The following is a 22,724-nucleotide window of genomic DNA, read 5'->3' as shown; positions in this document are numbered from 1 at the left end:
ACTATCCACAAGCGAAGATGTTCTTACTCCGCTACTTATTTTTGTCACAATTCAATCTAGACACCAAATGAACGTCAGTGATCAAGTGAGAGTGAAATAGATATAAATCAGGCGGCGATGGACGTAACCACCTCTTTCTCATCAGCTGCTTCAAAAGCCTTATCGAAATCCTTATCAGCCCAGACAGCGCAGATAAGCACGGCTACTACTTCTTGAGACCCCACAGCGCTAAAGAAAAACTTGAGCGCAATGCAATATGTAAGAATTATATGTGTATATACATAAATAAATATATATATATACATATTATATACATATATACATATATATATATATATATATATATATATATATATATATATATATATATATTATATATATATATATATATATATATATATATATATATATATATATATATATATATATATATATATATATATATATATATATATAAAGATTAAATAAAGACCTGTAAACACTAAGCATCAATGACGAGAACTTCACAAAGCTTGAATGAGATACGCACACACGAACACGCACTTCTGTATTCGTGAACACGAACGCACGAAATCTCATAACTTCCACCAGATCTAGAGAGTTGCTGCTGCTTCTTCTTCCAACAATTATTGAGAAGTATGTCTCTCCATGTTCTCCATCCCACGCCCCCCTCGAAAACTCCAACTCCTCACCCCTCCTCCCTCCCCCCCCTCCTGCTTTTCAGGAGGAGGAGGAGGAGGAACAGCAGTTACTGGACATGGCAAAATGACAGTAATCTCTAGATTCTTTCCCCCCCCTTCACAACCCCTCCCCCCTGGGGAAGAGGGTGGGGGAACTGACATGGCTCTAGAATCCCCGAGACCTGACGTAGGGTCACGTATCCTCAGGACGTTTGCCGCAAAAGACGCCTTCTCTAGATCTAGATCAACCTACCATGGAGACGGTAAGATGGCAGCTGGATTGACGTAAATCCAATCGAATATTTTTTTTTTTTTTTTTGCTCGGATTTCTACATGAGAAAAAGAGAGGAATTCTCTTTTTCTTCTTTCTATAAGTTCTATACGAAGAAAGTGTTTGTTTTAAAAAGTAAGGAATTGTCTTTTTTTCTCATAGTTCTATACGGAGAAAGAGAAAAAGTGAGGAATTGTCTTTTTTTCTCATAGTTCTATACGGAGAAAGAGAAAAAGTGAGGAATTGTCTTTTTTTCTCATAGTTCTATACGGAGAAAGAGAAAAAGTGAGGAATTGTCTTTTTTTTTCTATAAGTTCTATACGCAGAAAGAAAAAGTGAGGACTTGTCTTTTTTTCCTCTAAGTTTTATACGGAGAAAGTGAAAAAAGAGAAGAATTCTCTTTTTTCTCTCTCTCTCTCTCTCTCTCTCTAAGTTCTATACGGAGAGTGAAAGAGAAAATGTGAGGAATTCTCCTCTCTCTTGCTCTGATTTCTATACGGGGGAGAAAGAAAAGTGAGGTATCTTTCTTTTCCCTCAAGTTCTATACCGACAGAGAAAGAGGAAGAGAAGACTTATCTTTTTAACAGTCACCTATTTCTTTCTAAGTTACTTAATTGTTTCCTCGGTTAATTTTTAACAATTATTTTCTTAGTAACTTTATTATTTTCTCCATATCCATCCACACTTTATTGTACTTTCCCTCTTGTACCTCTCGCAATTGCTACACCAATTTTGCCGACAGTGAGAACCTAACAACTGGCCTGTCTACAAGCCCAGTAATTGTCCTTTTGTCATCTAGGTCAAAAGTTTTTATGGTGTCAATTACTTTTGAACTCACTACCCCTATCAATCCGCTGTGGAAAATGAGGTCATGGTCACTTTCAATGTTCAGAGGTCACGTAGGAATTTGCCGACGGTTTCACGAACGGATTTTGTTTACATACATATACATATACATATATATATATATATATATATATATATATATATATATATATATATATATATATATATATATATATATATATATATATATATATAATATATATATATATATTATATATATATATATATATATATATATATATATATATATGTGTGTGTGTTTTTATTTATGTTTGCTTTCTTTCAGATTATTTTCACTGTTAGCGGTCATGCAAAGCATTACTACCTTAATACAATTCTCCTTGTATTTTAATAATTTAATTAAATTTTTATCTATTTACCTATCAATTTAATCTATTTTTATCTTTTTTAATCCGGGATCTCTTCTTTCTGTATTTCCCATTACGTTCTGTTTCTTCTTTCTAATGAAAACCATATTACTTGGAGGCTTGAATTCCAAGTTAATGATCCCTTGTGGTGGGCTTGTTCCAAATGAATAGGGTTCGCCTTCTGATTAAGAACAATAATAATAACTATGCAAATCACGAACATCTAAAAAAAATAATAAACGTAATTACCTAATAGATAATTTCAAGTCAATGGCCCCTGTGGGCTTGTTTCATATGAATAGAGTTTATCTTCTGAATAATAATAATAATAATAATTATCGAAAACACTAGATAAGTATGAGTACACAAGAAAGAACAAGCATAAGCTTTCAATTAACATATTCCCTAGTCTTTGCATAATCCAAATAACATTTGCCATTAATACCAAAAGTATCTAAATTATTATCAATATCATTTATACCCAACTACAACTGACGCGAGGTTTACTAACAATACTAAAATCGAAATTACCACTTTTATCAAAAACTCACCATCAGAAATTTGAGATGATTGCCTCCTCGAGGCCATCCCGTGTGCAATTATACGATAGCATACAATGTGACACAGTTCTGATCATTGGTGTGTATCTCTCTCTGTACCAGCTGTGATCCACAATATAGGACAAACAGCCAAGTACATGATTCATCCCTTAGGTAAACAAGCATACTACTAAGAGAGAGAGAGAATGATTTTACCCTGAACACAATAACATCCAGGGTTAACCTACAGCAATGACATGTAAACATAAACCTGGTATATATTTATCTATTAATTTGTTAATTTACTTTTTCTTTTCTAATAAGTGATCTCTTCTTTCCGTATTTCCTATTACTTTCTGTTACTCTTTTCAAATGAATACTGTAATGTTCTTTGGAAGCCTGAATTTAAAGTCAGCGGCTTGTTCTGAATAATAATAATAATAATAATAATAATAATTGCACAGGAGAAACACGGGCCAAAACCCACCCTCAATCTACACGGCGAATGTTTCACAACCGATCAATCAACGGCCAACTATTTCCAAGGCTGAATTTCTATTTTGACCATCCATCCGCCAAGGAAGGTACACCCTCATGACAGATATGAATGGAATGGAATGGAATGCAAAATTTAGGCCTAAGGCCAAGCGCTGGGACCTATGAGGTCATTCAGCGCTGAAAGGGAAATCGAGGGTAAAAAAGGTTTGAAAGGTGTAACAGGAGGAAAACCACGCAGTTGCACCAGGAAACAATATTATTGGGAGAGGATGCAAAAGGAAGAAAGGAAATATGGACGAAGGTACAGCGAAAGGAATGAAAGGGGTTGCAGCTCGGGGCCAAAGGGACGCCGCAAAGAACCTTAAGTGATAATGCTTACGGTGCACCGCATGAGGTGCACAGACGGTTGTACCCCCACTACCCACCTATGGGGATCATACACCACTGAAGGTTCACTGTCATGACAGAAATGTAGAATGTACGAGTACCCTACCAGATAACCAAGAAAAATCAGTATACATTTCCTCATGAAGCATGTTGTGACGTTGCATAAAAAGGATAGAATACAAGTAGATAATGATAAGATTCATGGTTTTCATGGTATGTGCAGCACTCATTTTTTTTTCTCCCCCATCATCACCCCCTACGCCCAACTAGCAGCAACCACGTCCCTAAATCACTGTTGCGGTCAACATTGGTATACAACCGATGTTAAGGAAACGCTTTTTACACCGCTACACCCAACTCATCGTTTCCCAGAGAGAGAGAGAGAGAGAGAGAGAGAGAGAGAGAGAGAGAGAGAGAATAATCAAGCAGTTCGAGCAAAGGGAACTTTCACACACACAGCCACCTTACCTCAGAATGCAGTTAAACCATCACACGATCCCGTTACTACTGTTACAAGGGTAACGTAACACCAGCGGCGGTCCAACATGCACGTGACGTCACTGCATTACACACGAAGGCATGCTGTGACCTTCAAATACGTCAGCTGTCATTTAAAGGAAACGCAAGCTTCCGTCACATTAAATGCTACACGTATCCATGCATGCGTGTATATATATATATATATATATATATATATATATATATATATATATATATATATATATATATATATATTTTATATATATATATTTATATATATATAAATTATATATATATATATATATATATATATATATATATATATATATATATATATATATATATATATATATATATATATATATATATATGCAATACAGTGTATGTGGTATCCACAGTCGACAAAAGCGAAGCTGTTTTATTTGAAATCTTTAATGAAAGCAGTTATCAGCGCTAACCGGACACACAAAGACCGTTTCCATTACGTCGGGTCAAAAACCAAAGCCAAATCATACTCTTTCAATAGCACCTTCCCGACGACAAAATGAAAAGCGAACTTTCCTCCGGCGCACTTTAAAAACCTTCAAAACTAATGAGACTTTATTCTCATATATGATGACTTTGAACAAAGTTTCTAGATCTAATCGGTGTGTACAACAAGGAGAGAGACCCCGATGCAGAATTAAGACACAAAAGTGACCCTCGGAAACCTTTATATGCTTCTCCTCCGCTTATGAATGAACGAAGGCCCCCTACGATTTAAAATGTCTGAGGGGAAGGGGGAGGAGGACGGGGACTGGGGAAAAGGCTCCCCTACGACTTAAAATGGTTCAAGTGGGGGGGGGGAGGACTGTGAAAACCCCACAGGAATAGAGAGAGGAGTTTTGAATTTAATTGATGAAGCGGAGAAAGAAAGCAAGAAAGAAAGAAGTACAGTACATAACGGAAACATGAAAGCTCACTCGAACTTACTTCTAAATGGAAGGCAACGGGAGGAAAGTTAAGAGGCGTAGAGTGGAGGGGAAAAACATTTAAAGGCGTCTCCCCTATAGATGCCATGAAATTTATATATACATATATATAATATATATATATATATATATATATATATATATATATATATATATATATATATATATTTATTAATGTATGTATATCCTTCAACATCAGTATGCATGAATCAAGCACAACTTTTGGAATTGGAATTAAAATATAGAATTTAGGCCAAAGTCCAAACACTGGGACCTAATAGGTCATTCATTGCTGAAACGGAAATTGACAGTGAAAACATTTGAAAGGTGTAAGAGGAGGAAGATATCCCAGTTGCACTATGAATCAATTGTTAGAAGAGGGTTGAGGAAAGTGAGATGGAAGAGAGTGAGTTTGAATGGAGGAGGTACAGTAAAACAAATGAAACGGGTTGCAGCTGGGGGACGAAGGGGCGCTGCAAAGTGCCTTAAGCAATAATGCATACAGTGCACCGCGTGAGGTGCACTGATGCCAGTGCCCCCCTAAGGAGTTCAACAGGTGAATTGCGCTGTTTATCATCACGGAAATAAACACATAACCATGCATACCTGGCCAGGAGGGGGAGGGGGAACGACCAAAAAGTGTCTTTATATAACACTTCTATTCTAGCTGGCCATTTGCTCTCCTCTCTCAGGGGCTTTAAACTTCGTTTTGTTATATGGTATTTCATCACTCAAACAGAAGAATACAATAGCCCACTAGAAAAAGGGTGGAGAGAGAGAGAGAGAGAGAGAGAGAGAGAGAGAGAGAGAGAGAGAGAGAGAGAGAATCTTCTTTTGATCTCCATGAAACACTTCCAGTTACTGCTGGATTTTTATTGCATTCCACTTGTGTACCCTGGAAGTAAGGTAAGGTTTCTCATCAAATGTAATTATTCGTGTTACATATAAATGTACACACACACAACCACATATATTATATATATATATATATATATATATATATATATATATATATATATATATATATATATATATATATAAATGTATAAATGAATCACAAAAATGTGGAATGTGATGAATATATAAAGGCAGATGCCACGAAGGAAAGAGAAACAACGGAGTGGTGCTAGGCCTTTAAACTTAATGTCCTTTACATAGCATTTGCCTTTATATATATATATATATATATATATATATATATATATATATATATATATATATATGTGTGTGTGTGTGAATATTATGTAAAAGTAATATGTGTTCTGCATTTTTTATATGATTTTTCTTCCAGAGATCTCATGTGTTGTGAAATATAACGAGGTGATTTTGTAATATGTATGCTTTTGTACAATGCTTGTATATATGTTTTCTTTTTGTGATCGTCATATATGAACTGAAATAACATTAATAATATTTGTGGGAGTCTCAAATTCTACAAAGGGTTGGCGTTTTGTGTTTACATAACTGTGTGTACCAAGGTGGGCCACAAAGAAAATGGGTATGCGAGGGAGAGCACTCATGTTATCTTTGAAGGGATGACAGGTTAATAGCCGAGACTCATTCAGAGACCTATGCTTGTTTGAACAAGTGTCCAGCCAGGAAGTTAGTTGCCAATCATTCAATTAAGGGACAAAACATATATTGTTTTCTGAGCCAAAGAATAAATCCAAGAATAGACTGTTTATTCTATAGAAGAAGTAATTATGTATTCTGTTTATTCTAGTGTAGAGAGAAAGGAACTCAGTTTATTCTAAGATTCTGTCAGTGTAACCTCTTTCTTTAAATGACTAACTGGTAACCCAGGTTTGGAGTCATAACAGGCGTTGGTGAACCAAAAGTAGTTAGAATAGGGAGCTGGTAGGATAAGAAGGCAATTCTCTCTCTCTCTCTCAACCCATCCTTATATAGAAGGGTGTAAAGTTATGGTCACTCTCCCATAACACATATAATTTTGTGAATGGATCAAAATACTTGCATTGTACAGGCATTGTAAAGTGTATTTACTGAGGAATAAGGAGTTGTGTAATTGAGTGCAGAGAGGAGTAAGGTAATATGTTATTTGCTTGTTTTTTACCATGGTAAAAACTGAAGTGGTTTTGGTAAAAAATTAATTTATGATTTTGGTAAGATGTGAATATGATCTTTTAAAAAGTGGATGTAATCTTTTTGAGAGAGATATAATCTTTAAAAACAGACTTCATCTTAGTGAAATTGCTGTTGGTATATTTTCTGCTGCATATTAATTTTTAATATGTCCTTGTTTTCATATTATTATGTGCTCATGTGTTTATAATTTCACAGTGTTACCCAAAATTATGTGTTGATACTAACAATGAATACTTGTGCTGATTTCCATTTCTTGAGATTTCTTTTTCAAATTTGAAATAAATATTAGTTTGAATTTTGCTCAGTTAACTTAATTTCTTGATAAAGTTTTGTGAATTAAAACTTGTTTTTAAGAATTAATTAAATCTTACATTGTTATCAAGTAATATTAAATCTTTTGAGATTGTGAACTCTACTTATAACTTTTGAGCTTAGAAATAAATTTGTTTGTTTAAAGTTTTATAAGCACAATGTTTCATTCTGACCACCAGTGATTAGAGATATTTGTGTGTGTGTGTGTGTGTGTGTGTGTGTGTGGTAAGTGATATATCTGTAACGTTCTCCTTTGATTTTATCAAAGTGAATTAGAACCAGGGAAACAATTATAGTGTCTGATGGAGTGATGCCCTTTTTTCCCTAGTTTATTTGTTTATTAGCAGTTGTCACCTCACCCATAACTTGATAAACTTAGATTGGTTTTTCAAGTGTTAAGCAAGTTTTAAAGGATCACTGTTACCTTTAGAGTGTTCAGTCGTAATATTATTGTTATGATGTTTCAGGTATCTGGCTGAAGTGAGGTAAATTTTTTATTTTAACATTTGTGTAATAACAGGTACTTAATCACTTTGTGACAAAATATATATATATATATATATGTGTGTGTGTGTGTGTGTGTATTTCCATATGAACACTGGCATGGAGTACATACCAAATAAAATTACTGTAAAATAACTCTCTCTCTCTCAGCCACAAATCGAGAACGAAACAAACGCCATTGTCGTTTAATGCCTCTTAACACCTCCAGAGATGAACAGAACAAAGCATATTAGTCAGCCACAAATTTCATCCAATCAGCTGATCTAGAGGCGTGTAAGACTGAACTTGACACGCGTATGATATAAAAATTCCTATGTTTCTAATGGATATATAAAAGTAATCTTTTTTCTAGAACAGTGGGGTGTCAAGATCTCGTCAAAAGGACAAGATTGACTTGTCTGAAATATCTAGTTTAATTTTACTGTCAAAAACGTGTCATATAAATAACATAACGACAAGTTTTCTTCTAAAATATGTATAATGAATGATAAAAACAGCTTCCTTGGGTTTGAATAACATATGATTTTTTTTTTAATTTACAACGACCCAGAGTTTTTCATAAATAAAACGATACCAGTTAATATTTTTAACCTCAAATAGTTTTCCTCCATTTCGTATTAAATACAAGATGATAATCGTACAAAGGAAAGTAGGGAGGTTTCATCTCAATCTTTCCCCTAAAAGGGATACGAGACAAAACTTTAATCCAATAAAGAAGAAGAAGAAGAAGAAGAAGAAGAAGAAGAAGAAGAAGAAGAATGATTAGGAGGAAGAAGAAAAGGAGGAGGACCAGCAGCCTGCCTTTGACAAAGACGTGATAATATAAGACGAAAGATGAACCTTTTCCTCCTCCTCCTCCTCTTCCTCTTCCAAAGTGTGTCACCTGACGCCAAACCTCCTCGTCTTCATCATCATTTTTCGTCATTGTTTTTGTTCCGCCCAAAAAAATTCACCCTAACGACAAGCATCTCTCTCTCTCTCAGTTCTTTTATAATCACACATGAATATGTGACTGCCATTTCTTTAGGTATCACATTTAACAAAGTTTCTCTCTCTCTCTCTCTCTCTCTCTCTCTCTCTCTCTCTTCTCAGTTCTTTTAGAATCACACATATGTGACTCAATTCTTTACGTATCATATTTAACATATTTTTTTTTTCTCTCTCTCTCTCAGTTCTTTTAGAATCACACATGAATATGTGACTGTCATTTCTTTAGGTATCATATTTAACAAATTCTCTCAATCTCTCTCTCTCTATCTTTCAGGAGCGCTTCTTCTTTTCTTCGCGGTTTTGTGAAGATAAATGATCGGGATTGCAGGTGGTGGTGGAGGACCCGAGAGAGAGAGAGAGAGAGAGAGAGAGAGAGAGATGTCTGCCACTCACCCGTGTATTGTGCTGAATGCATTTTGACGACGAGATGTGATTTGGCTGGTTTGGGCAATTTGGCAACGATACGAGCGACTAAGATGCTCAAGGCGAGAGAAAAAATAACACACACACACACACACACATATATATATATATATATATATATATATATATATATATATATATATATATATATATATATATATATATATATATATATATATATATATAAAACTGAATGCAGCTATATCACCTTCAATACTACTTGCTTGAAAGTAGGGTCTACTACCTATACGTTATTATTATTATTATTATTATTATTATTATTATTATTATTATTGTTATTATTATTATTATTATTATTATTATTGTTATTATTATTATTATACTCACATATCTGCGACACACGACACACATTTACATGAACCCAGCCAAAACCAATCCATTAACCTATGGAGAAATTTCTCACAGAAGTCTCAACAAACAAAACTATCCCCACAAAAAATTAAAAAGGAAAAACGCCCACATTTTCCCACAGAACTGCCCCCACAAAAACAGAAAAAAGAAAACACGAAGTTTCCTACAGAACTGTCCCTACAAAAACATTAAAAAGGGAAAACCCTAAAATTTACCACAAATGTCCCGACAAAAATATTAAAGAGGAAAACATCAAAAACTTCCCACAGAACTGTTCCCACAAAAAGGTAGGTAGGAATAAAACCCGAGATTTCCCACAGAAAAAAAAAAAAAAAAAAATTTTCACAAAACTGTCGCCACAAAAAATAAAAAGAAAAACGCCCAAAATTTCGCACAGAACTGTCCCCACAAAAAAAATAAAATACATAAGAAGCGAAATTTCCCACAGAACTGTCCCCACGAAAATATTAAAAAGAAAAAAACTAAAAATTCCCCACATAAAGATTAAAAAGGAAAGTACCAAGAATCCCACAGAACTGTCCCCACAAAAAAAAAAAAAAACAATAAGAAAGAACCCAGCCTCAAGATTACTATATATTTTGTTGCAATCTCCTGAGATCACTCATCCCCTGATAATTTTTTTCCCTTCGAAGTAAAAGCCTTTTATCTACATTTGGGAACGCCACTGAACCCGGCCAAAGATTCAGGAGCCTAGTGGTCTTAATTTCCCACGAGAGAGAGAGAGAGAGAGAGAGAGAGAGAGAGAGAGAGAGAGAGAGAGAGAGAGAGAGAGAGAGAGAGAGAGAATTTTTACAAAATACTTGATTCTTCTTGTCCCCTTCAAAACATTTCCGATATCTTACTCAAGTCTATCTTGAAAGAATTAGACTTGAGTAAGATATCGGAAATGTTGAAAGAATTAAGTCCCTCGTCGGGCCAGTCGGTAGGCCGAGTTCGAGTCTCCGGCCGGCTAATGAAGAATTAGAGGAATTTATTTCTGGTGATAGAAATTCATTTCTCGCTATAATGTGGTTCGGATTCCACAATAAGCTGTAGGTCCCGTTGCTAGGTAACCAATTGGTTCTTAGCCACGTAAAATAAGTCTAATCCTTCGGGCCAGCCCTAGGAGAGCTGTTAATCAGTTCAGTGGTCTGGTAAAACTAAGGTATACTTAACTTTTTTTTTTAAAGAATCAATGCAGTATTTCAAGATTTACGGTTTTCATTCTCGAAGTTCATGAGTTATACGTGTGTATATCCATACATACATACAAGCACACACACATATATACTGTATATATCACTTTACCAAAAGGAAAATGTAAATCTAAGCGTAAATCAATGACCGGTTTCGACTTTATATCAAAGCCATTTTCAGAGGACATATAAATCAGAAAGTGTCAGTGTAATTATATTGTATGTCTATGTGTGCGTGCGCAGTCAGATAATGATGCTTCCTAAACAATTTCGTTGATAACATTTCCATTACTTCATTTCCATTTGCTTCTTGCTGACTGTAGCAAGAAATCGTCTTAAAAAGAACAGATACCTTTTCAATACAACTAAAAGTAATATTTACCTTTCCCTAACTGGCAACTCTGCTGCGCCTAGCTCAACGATGTGTTCAAAATCTCCTCCCGCTTTTCCAAACTTTTCCGCTCGAGGGCGCGTTCCACTTACTTCCCAAGTTTGGCGTCAAAACAAAGCACACAACATTGTATTGTACCCTTGCTCTCAAGGTTGATTAAGCTAAGTTAGCTGGCAAGGATCCACCGGCGAGTTTTGTTTTCAAGGTTATCTAACAAGCTGCGCTGCTATTATCCACTCACCGTAATCGTTCAATATAGGAAAATGGTAAAGCACTTTTTCCCCCGAAGAATTACCACCAAAAGGCCCCTTTCTTTCCTATGAAACTGAAAAAACTTTTACACATGAGAACTATAACCAAAAGCCTCTTTCTTTCCAATACAATGTTGCCAAAACCACTTTACATATAATTAAAAGCTTTCTATAAAAGAGCAAAAAGACTTTCCATACAACAATTAAAACCAAAAGGCCTCTTTCTTTCCTATAAAATGTTGCAAAAACCACTTTACATATAATTAAAACAAAAAGACCCCTTTCTTTCCTATGAAATACTAAAAAACAAACTCTACATAAGAGAATTACAACCAAAAGGCCCCTTTCTTCCTATAAAAATGCTGCAAAAGCCACTTTCCATATTAGAATTAAAACCAAAAGCCACTTTCTTTCCTTTAAAATACTGCAATAACTGCCTTGCATATCAGAATACATATAAAGGGTGACCTATCTTATTACAAGTAGTTCATGGCTGTTCTTTCCAGGTTGGTGAAAAGTGTACAAACTGGAAGATTTACAAGAAAGGAGAGGAAGACCTAGAAAGTGCTGGAAAGACGGCAAGGAGGTGGTACTGGAAAGGGAGGGCCTAGACTTCCAGGAAAATAGTTTGGTATAAGATATATTATTATTATTACTATTATTATTATTATTATTATTACTGTGCAAGAAAAATCCACGGTCATATACCAAATTGCATTACTATGTAAAAGATAAAAACATGCGATTTACTTCATAATTGTGGATTTTTCTTACACTTCAATTTTCCACGAGATTTTGAATTTCTTAGCATTATAATTATTATATTATTATTATTATATTATTATTCAGAACATGAATCCTGTTCATATGGAATAAGGCCACCACTAAATTCAAGCTTCCAAAGAATATTATGGTGTTTATTTGAAAGTAACAGAAGGAATTAGGAAACACAGGAAGAGATTAGTTATTCAATCAATCATTTCCTGTGGCACCCACGGGGATGCATAGGGCCTCGATGAACTACGCCACCACATTCTGTCCAGGGCTAACTCATCAAGATCTTCCCAACACTCGTCTCCTGCTTCCCACCTCACTACTCCTCAACTAGGTCTCCTTTGGCCTACCTCGACTTCCTCTACCAAGGGCAACCGACCTCGGTTTATCTCGTACTATTCCCTGTCTTCTTTACACATGGCCTAGCCACTTCCAGCGTGAGAACCTAACATACTCATCGACCGGCTGCGCCCCCGTTACTTCTCTAATTCTCTTTTTTGATACCCTATCCTCCAATTAATTCCTAATATTCTTCTCAGCGCCTTATTTTCAAATGCTAAGAATTTATCATCGGAGGTCACTGTACTGTACCATGACTCATGCCCATAAATCAAAATACTCCTAACCATTACCTTATAAATTTTTATTTTTGTATACACAAAAAAACTACTATTATTCTAAATATTTTTAGGCATTCCCATTGTCTGATAAGCCTTTTTTAACTATCCTTATCTAAACTTATACCCTTGTTTTACAATCATGCCTTCAATTAGACAATCCTGTGCATTTTCAATATCCATATTCATGATTTCAGTTTTTCCACTACTAATAACCAAATCTACCTTTCGACCTTCACTCACTAGACAATCCAACACTCTCTGCATCTTTTCTGGTCCCTCGCAGATCAAAATTATACCACCAGCATAATCTACCTCAAGAAGTTTCCCTATTCTCCCCAGAGTATACCTGCATCCGTTTCTCTTTTAACCCTTCTCATAACGTAACCAACGACCAATACAAAAACAGAAGGAGACAGACTGCCACCCTGAATCACACCAGACTTAACTTCAAATGGATCACTCAACCACCCATCAACCATCACTTACAAGATGTGCCCTCATGCATGTTCATAACAACCTTCACAAACTTTTCCTGTATTCCATAAAGCCTCATAATTTTTCCCATAGTCCGTCTCGAAATACTATCAAAGGCCTTTTCAAATTCAACAAATGAAAGACTTAACGGAGTTTTCATTTCATTTGCTTGCTGCATTAAATGCCTAACTATGAAGATCTGATCACTGCAACCCGGCCCAGTTCTAAAACCGGTCTGTTCATCCCTCAGAGTACCATCAACTACTGGCTCCAACCTACTCAACAATATTCTACTGAAAATTTCAAGGCTACAGGTGACAACGTGATTCCCCTCCAATTACCACACCTACTCAGATCTCCTTTCTTTGGAAATTTAATGATCACACCACTTTAATGTTGGAAGAATTAGTTATAGGCATATAAAAAATAAATTAACAAAAATAAATATATAAAAATGTAAGTACTAAATTACTCAAATTCAAGGAATATTGTTTTAGGGTAATAATGCGTTACATTTTCTCTTGAACCTTTGAGGTTCCAACTGCACGATATCCTCAGGGAGACTGTTCCACAGCCCAACGGTGCGATGAATAGACGACGTCTGGAACTGATGCAGCGGTAAATGACAAGTGTGCCTGTATAGGATTTGACACGCTGCTGATGAGCATTCTGTGTATATATACGAATCGGTTCATTTTATGACTAACGTTATGCTTTGGGTACTAAAAATCTGAAAATAAAATCTGCAAATACGAGTAATGGGTACTTTGGCTTCTCAAATTATGCCAAATTAAGTAAACTCGCACGTTAAAAAGGCAAACTACACAAGTTATCAAATTATTAGTTTGCATTTTAAACTCTACTTTAAACAATAAACAATACTTGATGTTATTTCAAATACTGCACAAGGCAACAACACGATACAAAAGAGAATGAGAATGAGAAATAGGACCTTTAGAATGTAGTCATGCAAAAAGAAAAAAACAAAAAAACAAAACCAATGTAGACGATTTGACCGTGCTACTGCTCGATGCAATTTGCACATAACAAAAAGCATTTAATACTAAACAACTTTTAAGTACAATATGACAACAAAACCCCACAAACCTGAATTAGATTTAGACTTCTTTCCGTAACCGTAAGAGGAGGGGACAGAGGACGATCTCTGTGAGCCAAACATCAAAATCAAAGGGCGGCGACTGGCAGAGGAGCCCCCGCCATTTTTCCCTCTGTTCTTCTTGTGTCTCACGTTATTATTGTTGTGAATCGTGTCTCCCTCCTCTTCTAAGACAGTCTGGTGGATAATCGGTATATCTCTCGAGTGAGAAGCATTCCCGCTGTAAGACGACTCCACGAAGCCTGAGTATTCCTCAATGATGCACAGACTGCGTTCACCGCCGTTGCTGCCAGGGGCGCCAGCGGGTCCCCATCCATCCCCCCTCTCCTGAACGGTGCCCTCACCCCTGCCGCGTCCCCCTGCGGAGCGGACATTCGCAGGGGTCGCAACGACGTCTTCCTGAGCCTCGGCAACGAATTCGGGCTCATCAATGAGGTTCCTCTGGGCGGGCTCTACGGATCGCATGCAATTACCCACGGCCGCTACCACCATCCCCAACATGCTCGACTTACGACCGCAGCCGAACCAGCTGCCACTGGTGGTTGCTACTGTAGTCTGCTGAGACTTGCTCTTCACGGAGACCTTCGCTCTGACCGACCCGTCGCTTGAAGGGCCACTACTGCAGCTGTGATAGGACGCCGACGACGACGACGAAGGGGGCGCTGTGGAAACTGAGGAGACAGAGCTTGGTCTAGAGTTCGAATTCTCGGGTGACAATCGCAAACCCCAAGGCGAAGACGTCGTCGAAAGGGACGACGGTGTAGGAGTGGGCTGCGTCAGCCAAAAACTCGGCACCCGCCTCCCTCCCTCGGCGACGAGGTCGCTGGGAGACACGACAAGAGACGGCACTGACGACGGGGTCGCTGACGAGTGGACGCTCGGGGAGGGCAAGACCCCTAAGGGAGAACCAGACAGGGCGGAAGAGGAGGACCCTTCGGGAGAAGCAGCTGCTTCGCGGGGACTTGGGCTTCGACAATCTAAGTCCGCCTGGTAGGAGACGTTAATAACCGGAGAGGGACACGAGGTGTAGGGGTGGATGATGGAGGGGCTCTGCGGTAATACGGCGACCACCGCGTAGTTATCTGGAGACAGAGGTCGGTTCTCGACTACTGCAACAGGAGGTTCGGGCGTGAGGCGGTGTTGTTCACACCTATCGCCTTTCTTTGCAGGTGGGGGTAGAGGCGCGGGATACCGGAACAGAGCTTGAGGATCTGTCGGCGAGGACACACGTGCTACGGGAACAGGCATAATATCTCCTGAAGGGGGCAGAGGGGCCGAGACTCCTCCGCAAGGCGTCCCGAATATGACGTCACATGCAACGACGATGTGACCGAAGGTCAAGATGATTGACAGTCCCTAGGGGGCCGAATTAAATGATGATGATGATGTCGAGGTATTTCTTCTTATTCTTATGGTTCAAAAAGATCACCTTCCTAAATCTACACAGAGTTCTTTTCCTTCCGAAGTTCACACTCATGAGATTTCTTTCCTCGAGTTCACAACAAAGTATCTGTTGTTGTTGTTGTTGTTGATGCTGTAGTCTATACAAATACCCTTGTCACTAATCTGAAAGTTTTGCTAATGTCATTTCTGGTTAATCACAAGTGATTAACCAGAAATAAATAATACATTCCTACGTCTGTTTCACAGTTCAAAAATAAGTCAGTAACCTACCACGAACATGCATATACATACATACATACAAACTTGGCACTTGACGGCTGACCCAACATATAACATGCCGATCAAAGCAAAAGATTTTGCACAATCGACAAGCCATTAACAGAACATCAAAATTCCTGAACGCAGTGTAAGATGGTGTGTGTGTGTGTGTGTGTGTGTGTGTGTGTGTGTGTGTGTGTGTGTGTGTGTGTGTGTGTGTGTGTGTGTGTGTGTGTGTGTGTGTGTGTGTGTGTAGTCTATAATAGGATAAAAAAAAAGACACAAACCTACTTTTTGGAAAGGTAGAAGTTGAACGATTCTTGAAATGAAGAAGAGACTAAACAGATGGACAAACAAACACAAATACATATATCTGAACTCTTGCCATCATGCGGAAGGAAAACAATCGCCAGCATTTTTAACAGTCAGCACTGAAACCCCACGAGAGAGAGAGAGAGAGAGAGAACGATAATCCAGATTCTCAGGAGGTCTGTCTCCACTCCCAGCCTTTAGATGGCTTCAAATATTATCACGTTAACCGAGTTTGAGAACACCTGTCCTAAACCCATTTCATTCCTAAGAACATGTCCTGAGAGAGAGAGAGAGAGAGAGAGAGAGAGAGAGAGAGAGAGAGAGAGAGAGAGAGAGAGAGAGAGAGAGAGACTTAATCTATATGCCTTATCACCCAGTCATAACTATCACGATAACAACTTAGAGAGAGAGAGAGAGAGAGAGAGAGAGAGAGAGAGAGAGAGAGAGAGAGAGAGAGGCGTCTTTTATCTCCCTTCGTGCCTTACACCAGCCCCTGTTGGCTGACAAATATAAAAGTTAATAGTTTTCTCTTCTTCTCGCGATGTACTGTACAGATAACTCTCCATGTATATTTGAACAACATGGAACAGTATTAGTGTATTTGTCATGTTCCTGAAATAGCGTAGGTTCTTGTATTCGTTTGCATTCGAGAGGAGAAAATAAAAAACTTTCTCAAACACATTTAGGAACAGTCTTTAGAATCCCGGTCAACTGCTTTATTATTTTTCAAAGACTAATCACTCCTCTATAAAATGAACACACTTTTATCTTCATGGTATGATTGCATCACATTCCACAAATATTAATATGCACACGCACACACACACACATGTATATACATACATATATATATATATATATATATATATATATATATATATATATATATATATATATATATATATATATATATATATGTATAAAAATGTCTTTTACTGTAATACCATAGTGTAATATGAATATAAGAGGCCCATAAAACACTATTTGAACGTTGCAACCATATATTTCGAGCACTTCCTTTACCAGTGAACAGGGGCACAGAAGGAAGTGCTCGAAATATATGGTTGCAACGTTCAAATAGTGTTTTATGGGCCTTCTTATATTCACATCGAGATCGAACCCAGGTCTTCCAGTTCAGAGGCAAGGGTGCTACAGTACCAACTGAAACACACATCATTGGCTTTTAACTGAAAGACCTGGGTTCGATCCCGATCTGAGTAAAAATTTACTCCAGTTTCAAACGTGATTGTGTTGATTACTTCTATATATATATATATATATATATATATATATATATATATATATATATATATATATATATATATATATATATATATATTATATACATACATATATATACACACACATATATATATATATATATATATATATATATATATATATATATATATATATATATATATATATATATATAAATGAGTGGGTGTGTGTGTGCGCTTGTGTACCCACATAACTTTAACATAATCATGCATAAAACATAGACACACACATCCAGCAGACACGCTTAAGTAACTACCAACTAAACAGCATAATGCGAGAAGCCTTTGGCCATCATAAAGAAATTCATCTCAATCTTCCTTCGATAAGCAATGGCAAGGCACAGTCCATACAGATGAGCCAAGGGTCTAATGATTATTGAGTATACCATGCGACCTTGACGACTGGAACTGTCGACTGTTTAAGTCACAAGGTCACTAAGATGAACTGGCACTCTTCAATAAACAATACGGAAAAGTATTTTCGTCTGGTAATTTAAGAGTGAGGTACAACTCGGTAAAACTCGCACACTATGAACGTATTTCCGTCGTCCAAAAGAGTTTTAGCGAGATGTATTAGTAAAAAATAACTTTCTTTTGAAAATTTCACCAATAGATCGCTCAGTTTTTTAGCGCACAGGTCCATACTGTCTAAATCACACTGACACTTTTCGTAGATGGACAAAACAACGCCCGCATGAGAGGTCCAGACTCATCAATGCACACCACACGCGAATTACCTCGCAATAAGAAACGAAAGGATGTTGCTATTTCACAGAGCTATTGTTTCTACTAAAGGCACCAGCCAGCTATCTGAAGAAGGAGTGAGTCCTCCTGAGAGCTACAGACAGGTCAGCTGACGGAGAACAACTGGCAAGGATGGACTTTTGAGGCATCAAGAGTCTGAACGATGATGATGTGGGTCATCGGGAGACACACAAGAAGACATACAAATGACACCTCGAAAACATCCAAACTCATCCTGCCCCTCCCCCTCACCCTCCCTTCCTCCCTCTCTCTCTCTCTCCTCCCATGCCCTATACTGTGTATCGAAGCCCTACCCACCCAACACCCTTCCCCTATCTCCCCCTCCCCTTGTCTTTCACTTCCTTGCTCTCACACCACCAATACAATGCTTCTCTTCCATGTGCGTGTACACACACACACACAAACCCCTTCCTCCTCAAACCTGGAAGAAACCTATTCCTCATTCCCCTCCTTCTCCCTTCCCTTCCCCCCTCAGGCCCCCTCCCCCTCCTGACAGGCCCTTCCGCTAACTCAAACAGAAATTTCAAAGGTCATCCTCTTAAGTCAGTCCACATTTGGATGGGGCCTTGACCATGAGAGAATTTCCGGACTTCATGAGTAATTTCCCCGGCAACCTACGACGTGCATACCATCATCACTGTTTTAAAAAGATGTTTGGAACGATGGCATATTTATTATCATTATCATTATTATTATTATTATTCAGAAGGCGAACCCTATTTATATGGAACAAGCACACCACAGGGGCCACTGACTTGAAATTCGAGCTTCCAAAGAATAATAAGTTGGAAAGAAGTAACAGGGGGTTAAGGGAAATACAGAAAGAAGAAAAAACTTATTAAAAATAAATTAATTTAATAAATACAGATAAAAATTAAAGTAAATTATCAAAATACATAAACATCGACTACAAAACAACCTTAAGTGGGAAAATGAAGATTCAAAACTCTACAAGAAACCGATGCCCGGAAGCCCCTGAAGATTCGTGCAACATCATGGAGAACCCAAGAGCAGCCCATCTCCCCAAAACCTAACCCTTCTCCAGCCTGGCATGCGATTTCACGCTTCCCAATCATTAACCTGACATTGTGGCACCTACGGTCCTTTCGTCTATCTAGTGGTCCCTTTTACCATTCCCTAATAATCCGTACCTTATAGTTCCTATTCACACCTACGCCGAAGGAAGAATTAGAAGAATATGGAATTTCGGCCAAAGGTCATCCAGCGCTGAAACGGAAATTGGCAGTAAAAAGGTTTGAAAGGTGTAACAGGAGGAAAACCTCGCAGTTGCACTATGAAATAATTGTTAGGAGAGGGTAGAGAGCAAGATGGAAGAAAGATATGAATGGAGGTATAAGAAAAGGAATGAAAGGGGTTGCAGCTAGGGGCCAAAGGGACGCTGCAAAGAACCCTTAGTAATGCCTACAGTGCACTACGTGAGGTGCACTGACGGCACTACCCTCCGATGGGGCGAATCTCCTTATCCCTCTCACCTACTCTCGTCGCAAGCCAGGCGCATCGGCGTTCTTCCAAGCACGTCTTAAATTTACGAGACACATTTTGCTTCCGCTCTCTCTCTCTCCCGTTGCACAACTAAAAAGATTCCACTGACTTTCTTATTAAATACTACGATTCGTTTACTACTTCATTTCGTACTAAATGCAATATTTACTCCTGATCAGCAGCAGAAGCAGTACTACTACTACAAAAGCAACCACAAGGACATCTAGCGGCAGAGAGAGAGAGAGAGAGAGAGAGAGAGAGAGAGAAGGATGATCCGCAGAGGAGGTTAAAATTACCACCAATAAAACAAATCGCCTTTGATTCAATTACGTCAAAAAGGGGAAACAAAGGAAGAAGTTCTTTTAATTTGAGCGCAATACTCAATTGGTAGAGACAAGGCTCCAATAATAATAAAAAAAAAAAACATTTCATATTGACGTGAAGAAGCGAAGTTACAAATATAGCTTTAATTTGAATAGATTCTTAACTGTCAGACCTTTCCAACAAGAGTTTCAAGTTAGTAACATACTAGTATTTAATCATAATAACCACAATGTCTTCTTAACTTCTTGAGTTCTTCACACTTTTTGGATACGCTTGTCACTACAAAGCCTTGGATTCAAATACAATATAATGAAGTAATTCTGATGTCCGTAGCAGGATTCGAACCCACAACGTGACCCATTTCTGTTACTTAGGATGCAGGTTCGAATCATACTATGAACATTAGAATTACTTCACATTCTTGCATTTGGATCCAAGGCTTTGTAGTGACAGGTGTATCCACAAAGTGTGGAGAATTCGCAAAGTTAGAAGGGCATTGTGGTTATTAAAGTTACGTATGTATCTGGTAAAAGGTGACCACCAGATTCTATATGCACTAATACGTACGATTCACAATTTCACTCAACTGGAGTAAAGGAGAAAGTGACAGTGTACAAACAGCCAACAGAAACTGCCTTGACTAAGTTAAAGGGATCCAATTCAGGCAGACTTCCAAGGTGGCTATTTCCAAGGTGGCTGTTTCAAGATGAAAAGATTGTAACTCTACACTGAACTAGAACGATCAATATTAACTAAAAGGTGATAAAAAAGATTAACTATACAGTGAACTAGAATGATCGAGATTAACTAAAAGGTGAAAAATAGAAGAAATGTAAATGTCTAAGAGTGGATGACGGGGGAGGAAGAGGAGTCATAGGCGAGAACAGAACCATAAAATGAATTATTAAATGAGAGGGGATTGAGTAGATGCCGAGCCATTAAAACAACATATTAAACACTAATAAATATCCATGACTGTGGGGTGGTGGATAAAGCCATAAGAACAGATGTTAGATCTTCTTAAAAGATATCAAGGGCAAAGAAATGTTAACTCAGACATCAAAGTTAGTGATACAAATTCTTGTATAAAATATGAGAAACAGAAAAAAATCTTAGGTCTCCCTGTCCAGGCTTCCCACTTTATCTCTGTGGGGTCTAAAAATTTCCTACTTTATCCCTGTGGCGTCTAAAGATTTCCTAAGCTGTTATTTCATGTAACAAGGTGCAATATCTGTTACACAAATCTAGCTAAAGACAGTTCGACCGTACTTTTATTGCTTATTTTCCTAAAAAGAGACTTCTGATCATAACTTTTGGACTGAGGATATTGTGCAATTGGAACTCTAAAAGTTCAAGCAAAGATGCAATGCATTACTAACCCTAATACAATTCTCCTTGCATTTTTATAATTTACACTTACATATTTATCTATCTTTTTATTAATAATCTTTTCTTTTTTTAATAAATGAGATCTCTTCTTTCTGCATTTCCCTTTACCTCCTCTTGCTTCTTTCAAATGAACACCATATTCTTTGGAAGTTTGAATCTCAAGTCAGTGGCCTCTGTGGGCTTGTTCCATATGAATAGGGTTCATTTTCCATAATAATAATAATAATAATAATAATAATAATAATAATAATAATAATAATAATAATAATAATAATAATAATAATAAAAACAATAATAATAATAATAATAAAATACAAAATCCACATTTATGTAAAGTAATGTATTTACAAATGATAAAATAAATTCCAGGAGCTTTCGAGAGCCTGCTCAGCTCCCTTCTTCAGCTAGAAATGACAGTCTTGGTTATGAGAACTTAAAAACAAACTTTAAAAGCAAGGGTAAACAAGACGCATTCTTTACAAAAAAAATGATGATCATTAGGTAATTCCCTCGTTCTCGATCTCCAAACAAGCCAACCGTCGCGATCTCCTCAGGTGACTGCATCCACGGTTGTTTACAGCCTCCTCTCTTCTCAAACCAGCATAGGCGCCTGCACCGAGTCAGCTGTTTGCAACTCCGTTACCTGGGCGGGAGAGGCAGAGATAGCGGCAGTATCAGGGTGACTTGTGGTATACAAGGATTTCTATAATTAAAATTTTTATATAAGTAGAACAAATAAGTCTGTTGATAAAGCTATCTTCTGTTGTAAACGACTTATTACCTTCCATTGAGTTCCCCATGTTGATGACGGCCCCCTCGACTAATCTTCTCTCATTGACATTATGGTTCTTGTAAAGCAATTTAGACCCTTCCCAGTTGATTCTGTGGTCGCATTCCCAGCTATGTCTGACTAGCACGT

General features: G+C 37.4%; 1 protein-coding gene across 12 annotated transcripts in view; it reads right to left on the bottom strand.

Moving 5' to 3' along the window:
- Nucleotides 1–22,724, bottom strand: part of LOC136839477 (cyclin-dependent kinase 17-like) — a 304,654-nt gene that overhangs the window by 252,151 nt on the left and 29,779 nt on the right. For 2 of the 12 annotated variants that reach the window (XM_067105579.1, XM_067105580.1), the window contains exon 1: nucleotides 28–104. The exons of 7 other annotated variants lie outside the window; for them this stretch is intronic. Coding sequence is in view for 1 of the 5 variants with exons in the window: in XM_067105567.1 (XP_066961668.1) it covers nucleotides 14,561–15,818 (1,258 nt within the window). In the remaining 4 variants the exon portion in view is untranslated. Of the gene's footprint in view, nucleotides 160–14,560; nucleotides 16,137–18,561; nucleotides 18,761–22,724 lie in introns of those variants that run through there. 3 more of the 12 variants (XM_067105567.1, XM_067105577.1, XM_067105578.1) reach the window with 3 other exon arrangements.

Source organism: Macrobrachium rosenbergii, chromosome 6 (genome assembly GCF_040412425.1).
Source record: "Macrobrachium rosenbergii isolate ZJJX-2024 chromosome 6, ASM4041242v1, whole genome shotgun sequence".
NCBI classification, from domain to species: Eukaryota; Metazoa; Arthropoda; class Malacostraca; order Decapoda; family Palaemonidae; genus Macrobrachium; species Macrobrachium rosenbergii.
Note: the sequence above shows the minus strand (reverse complement) of the source record. Positions and strands in the feature narration are given on the sequence as shown.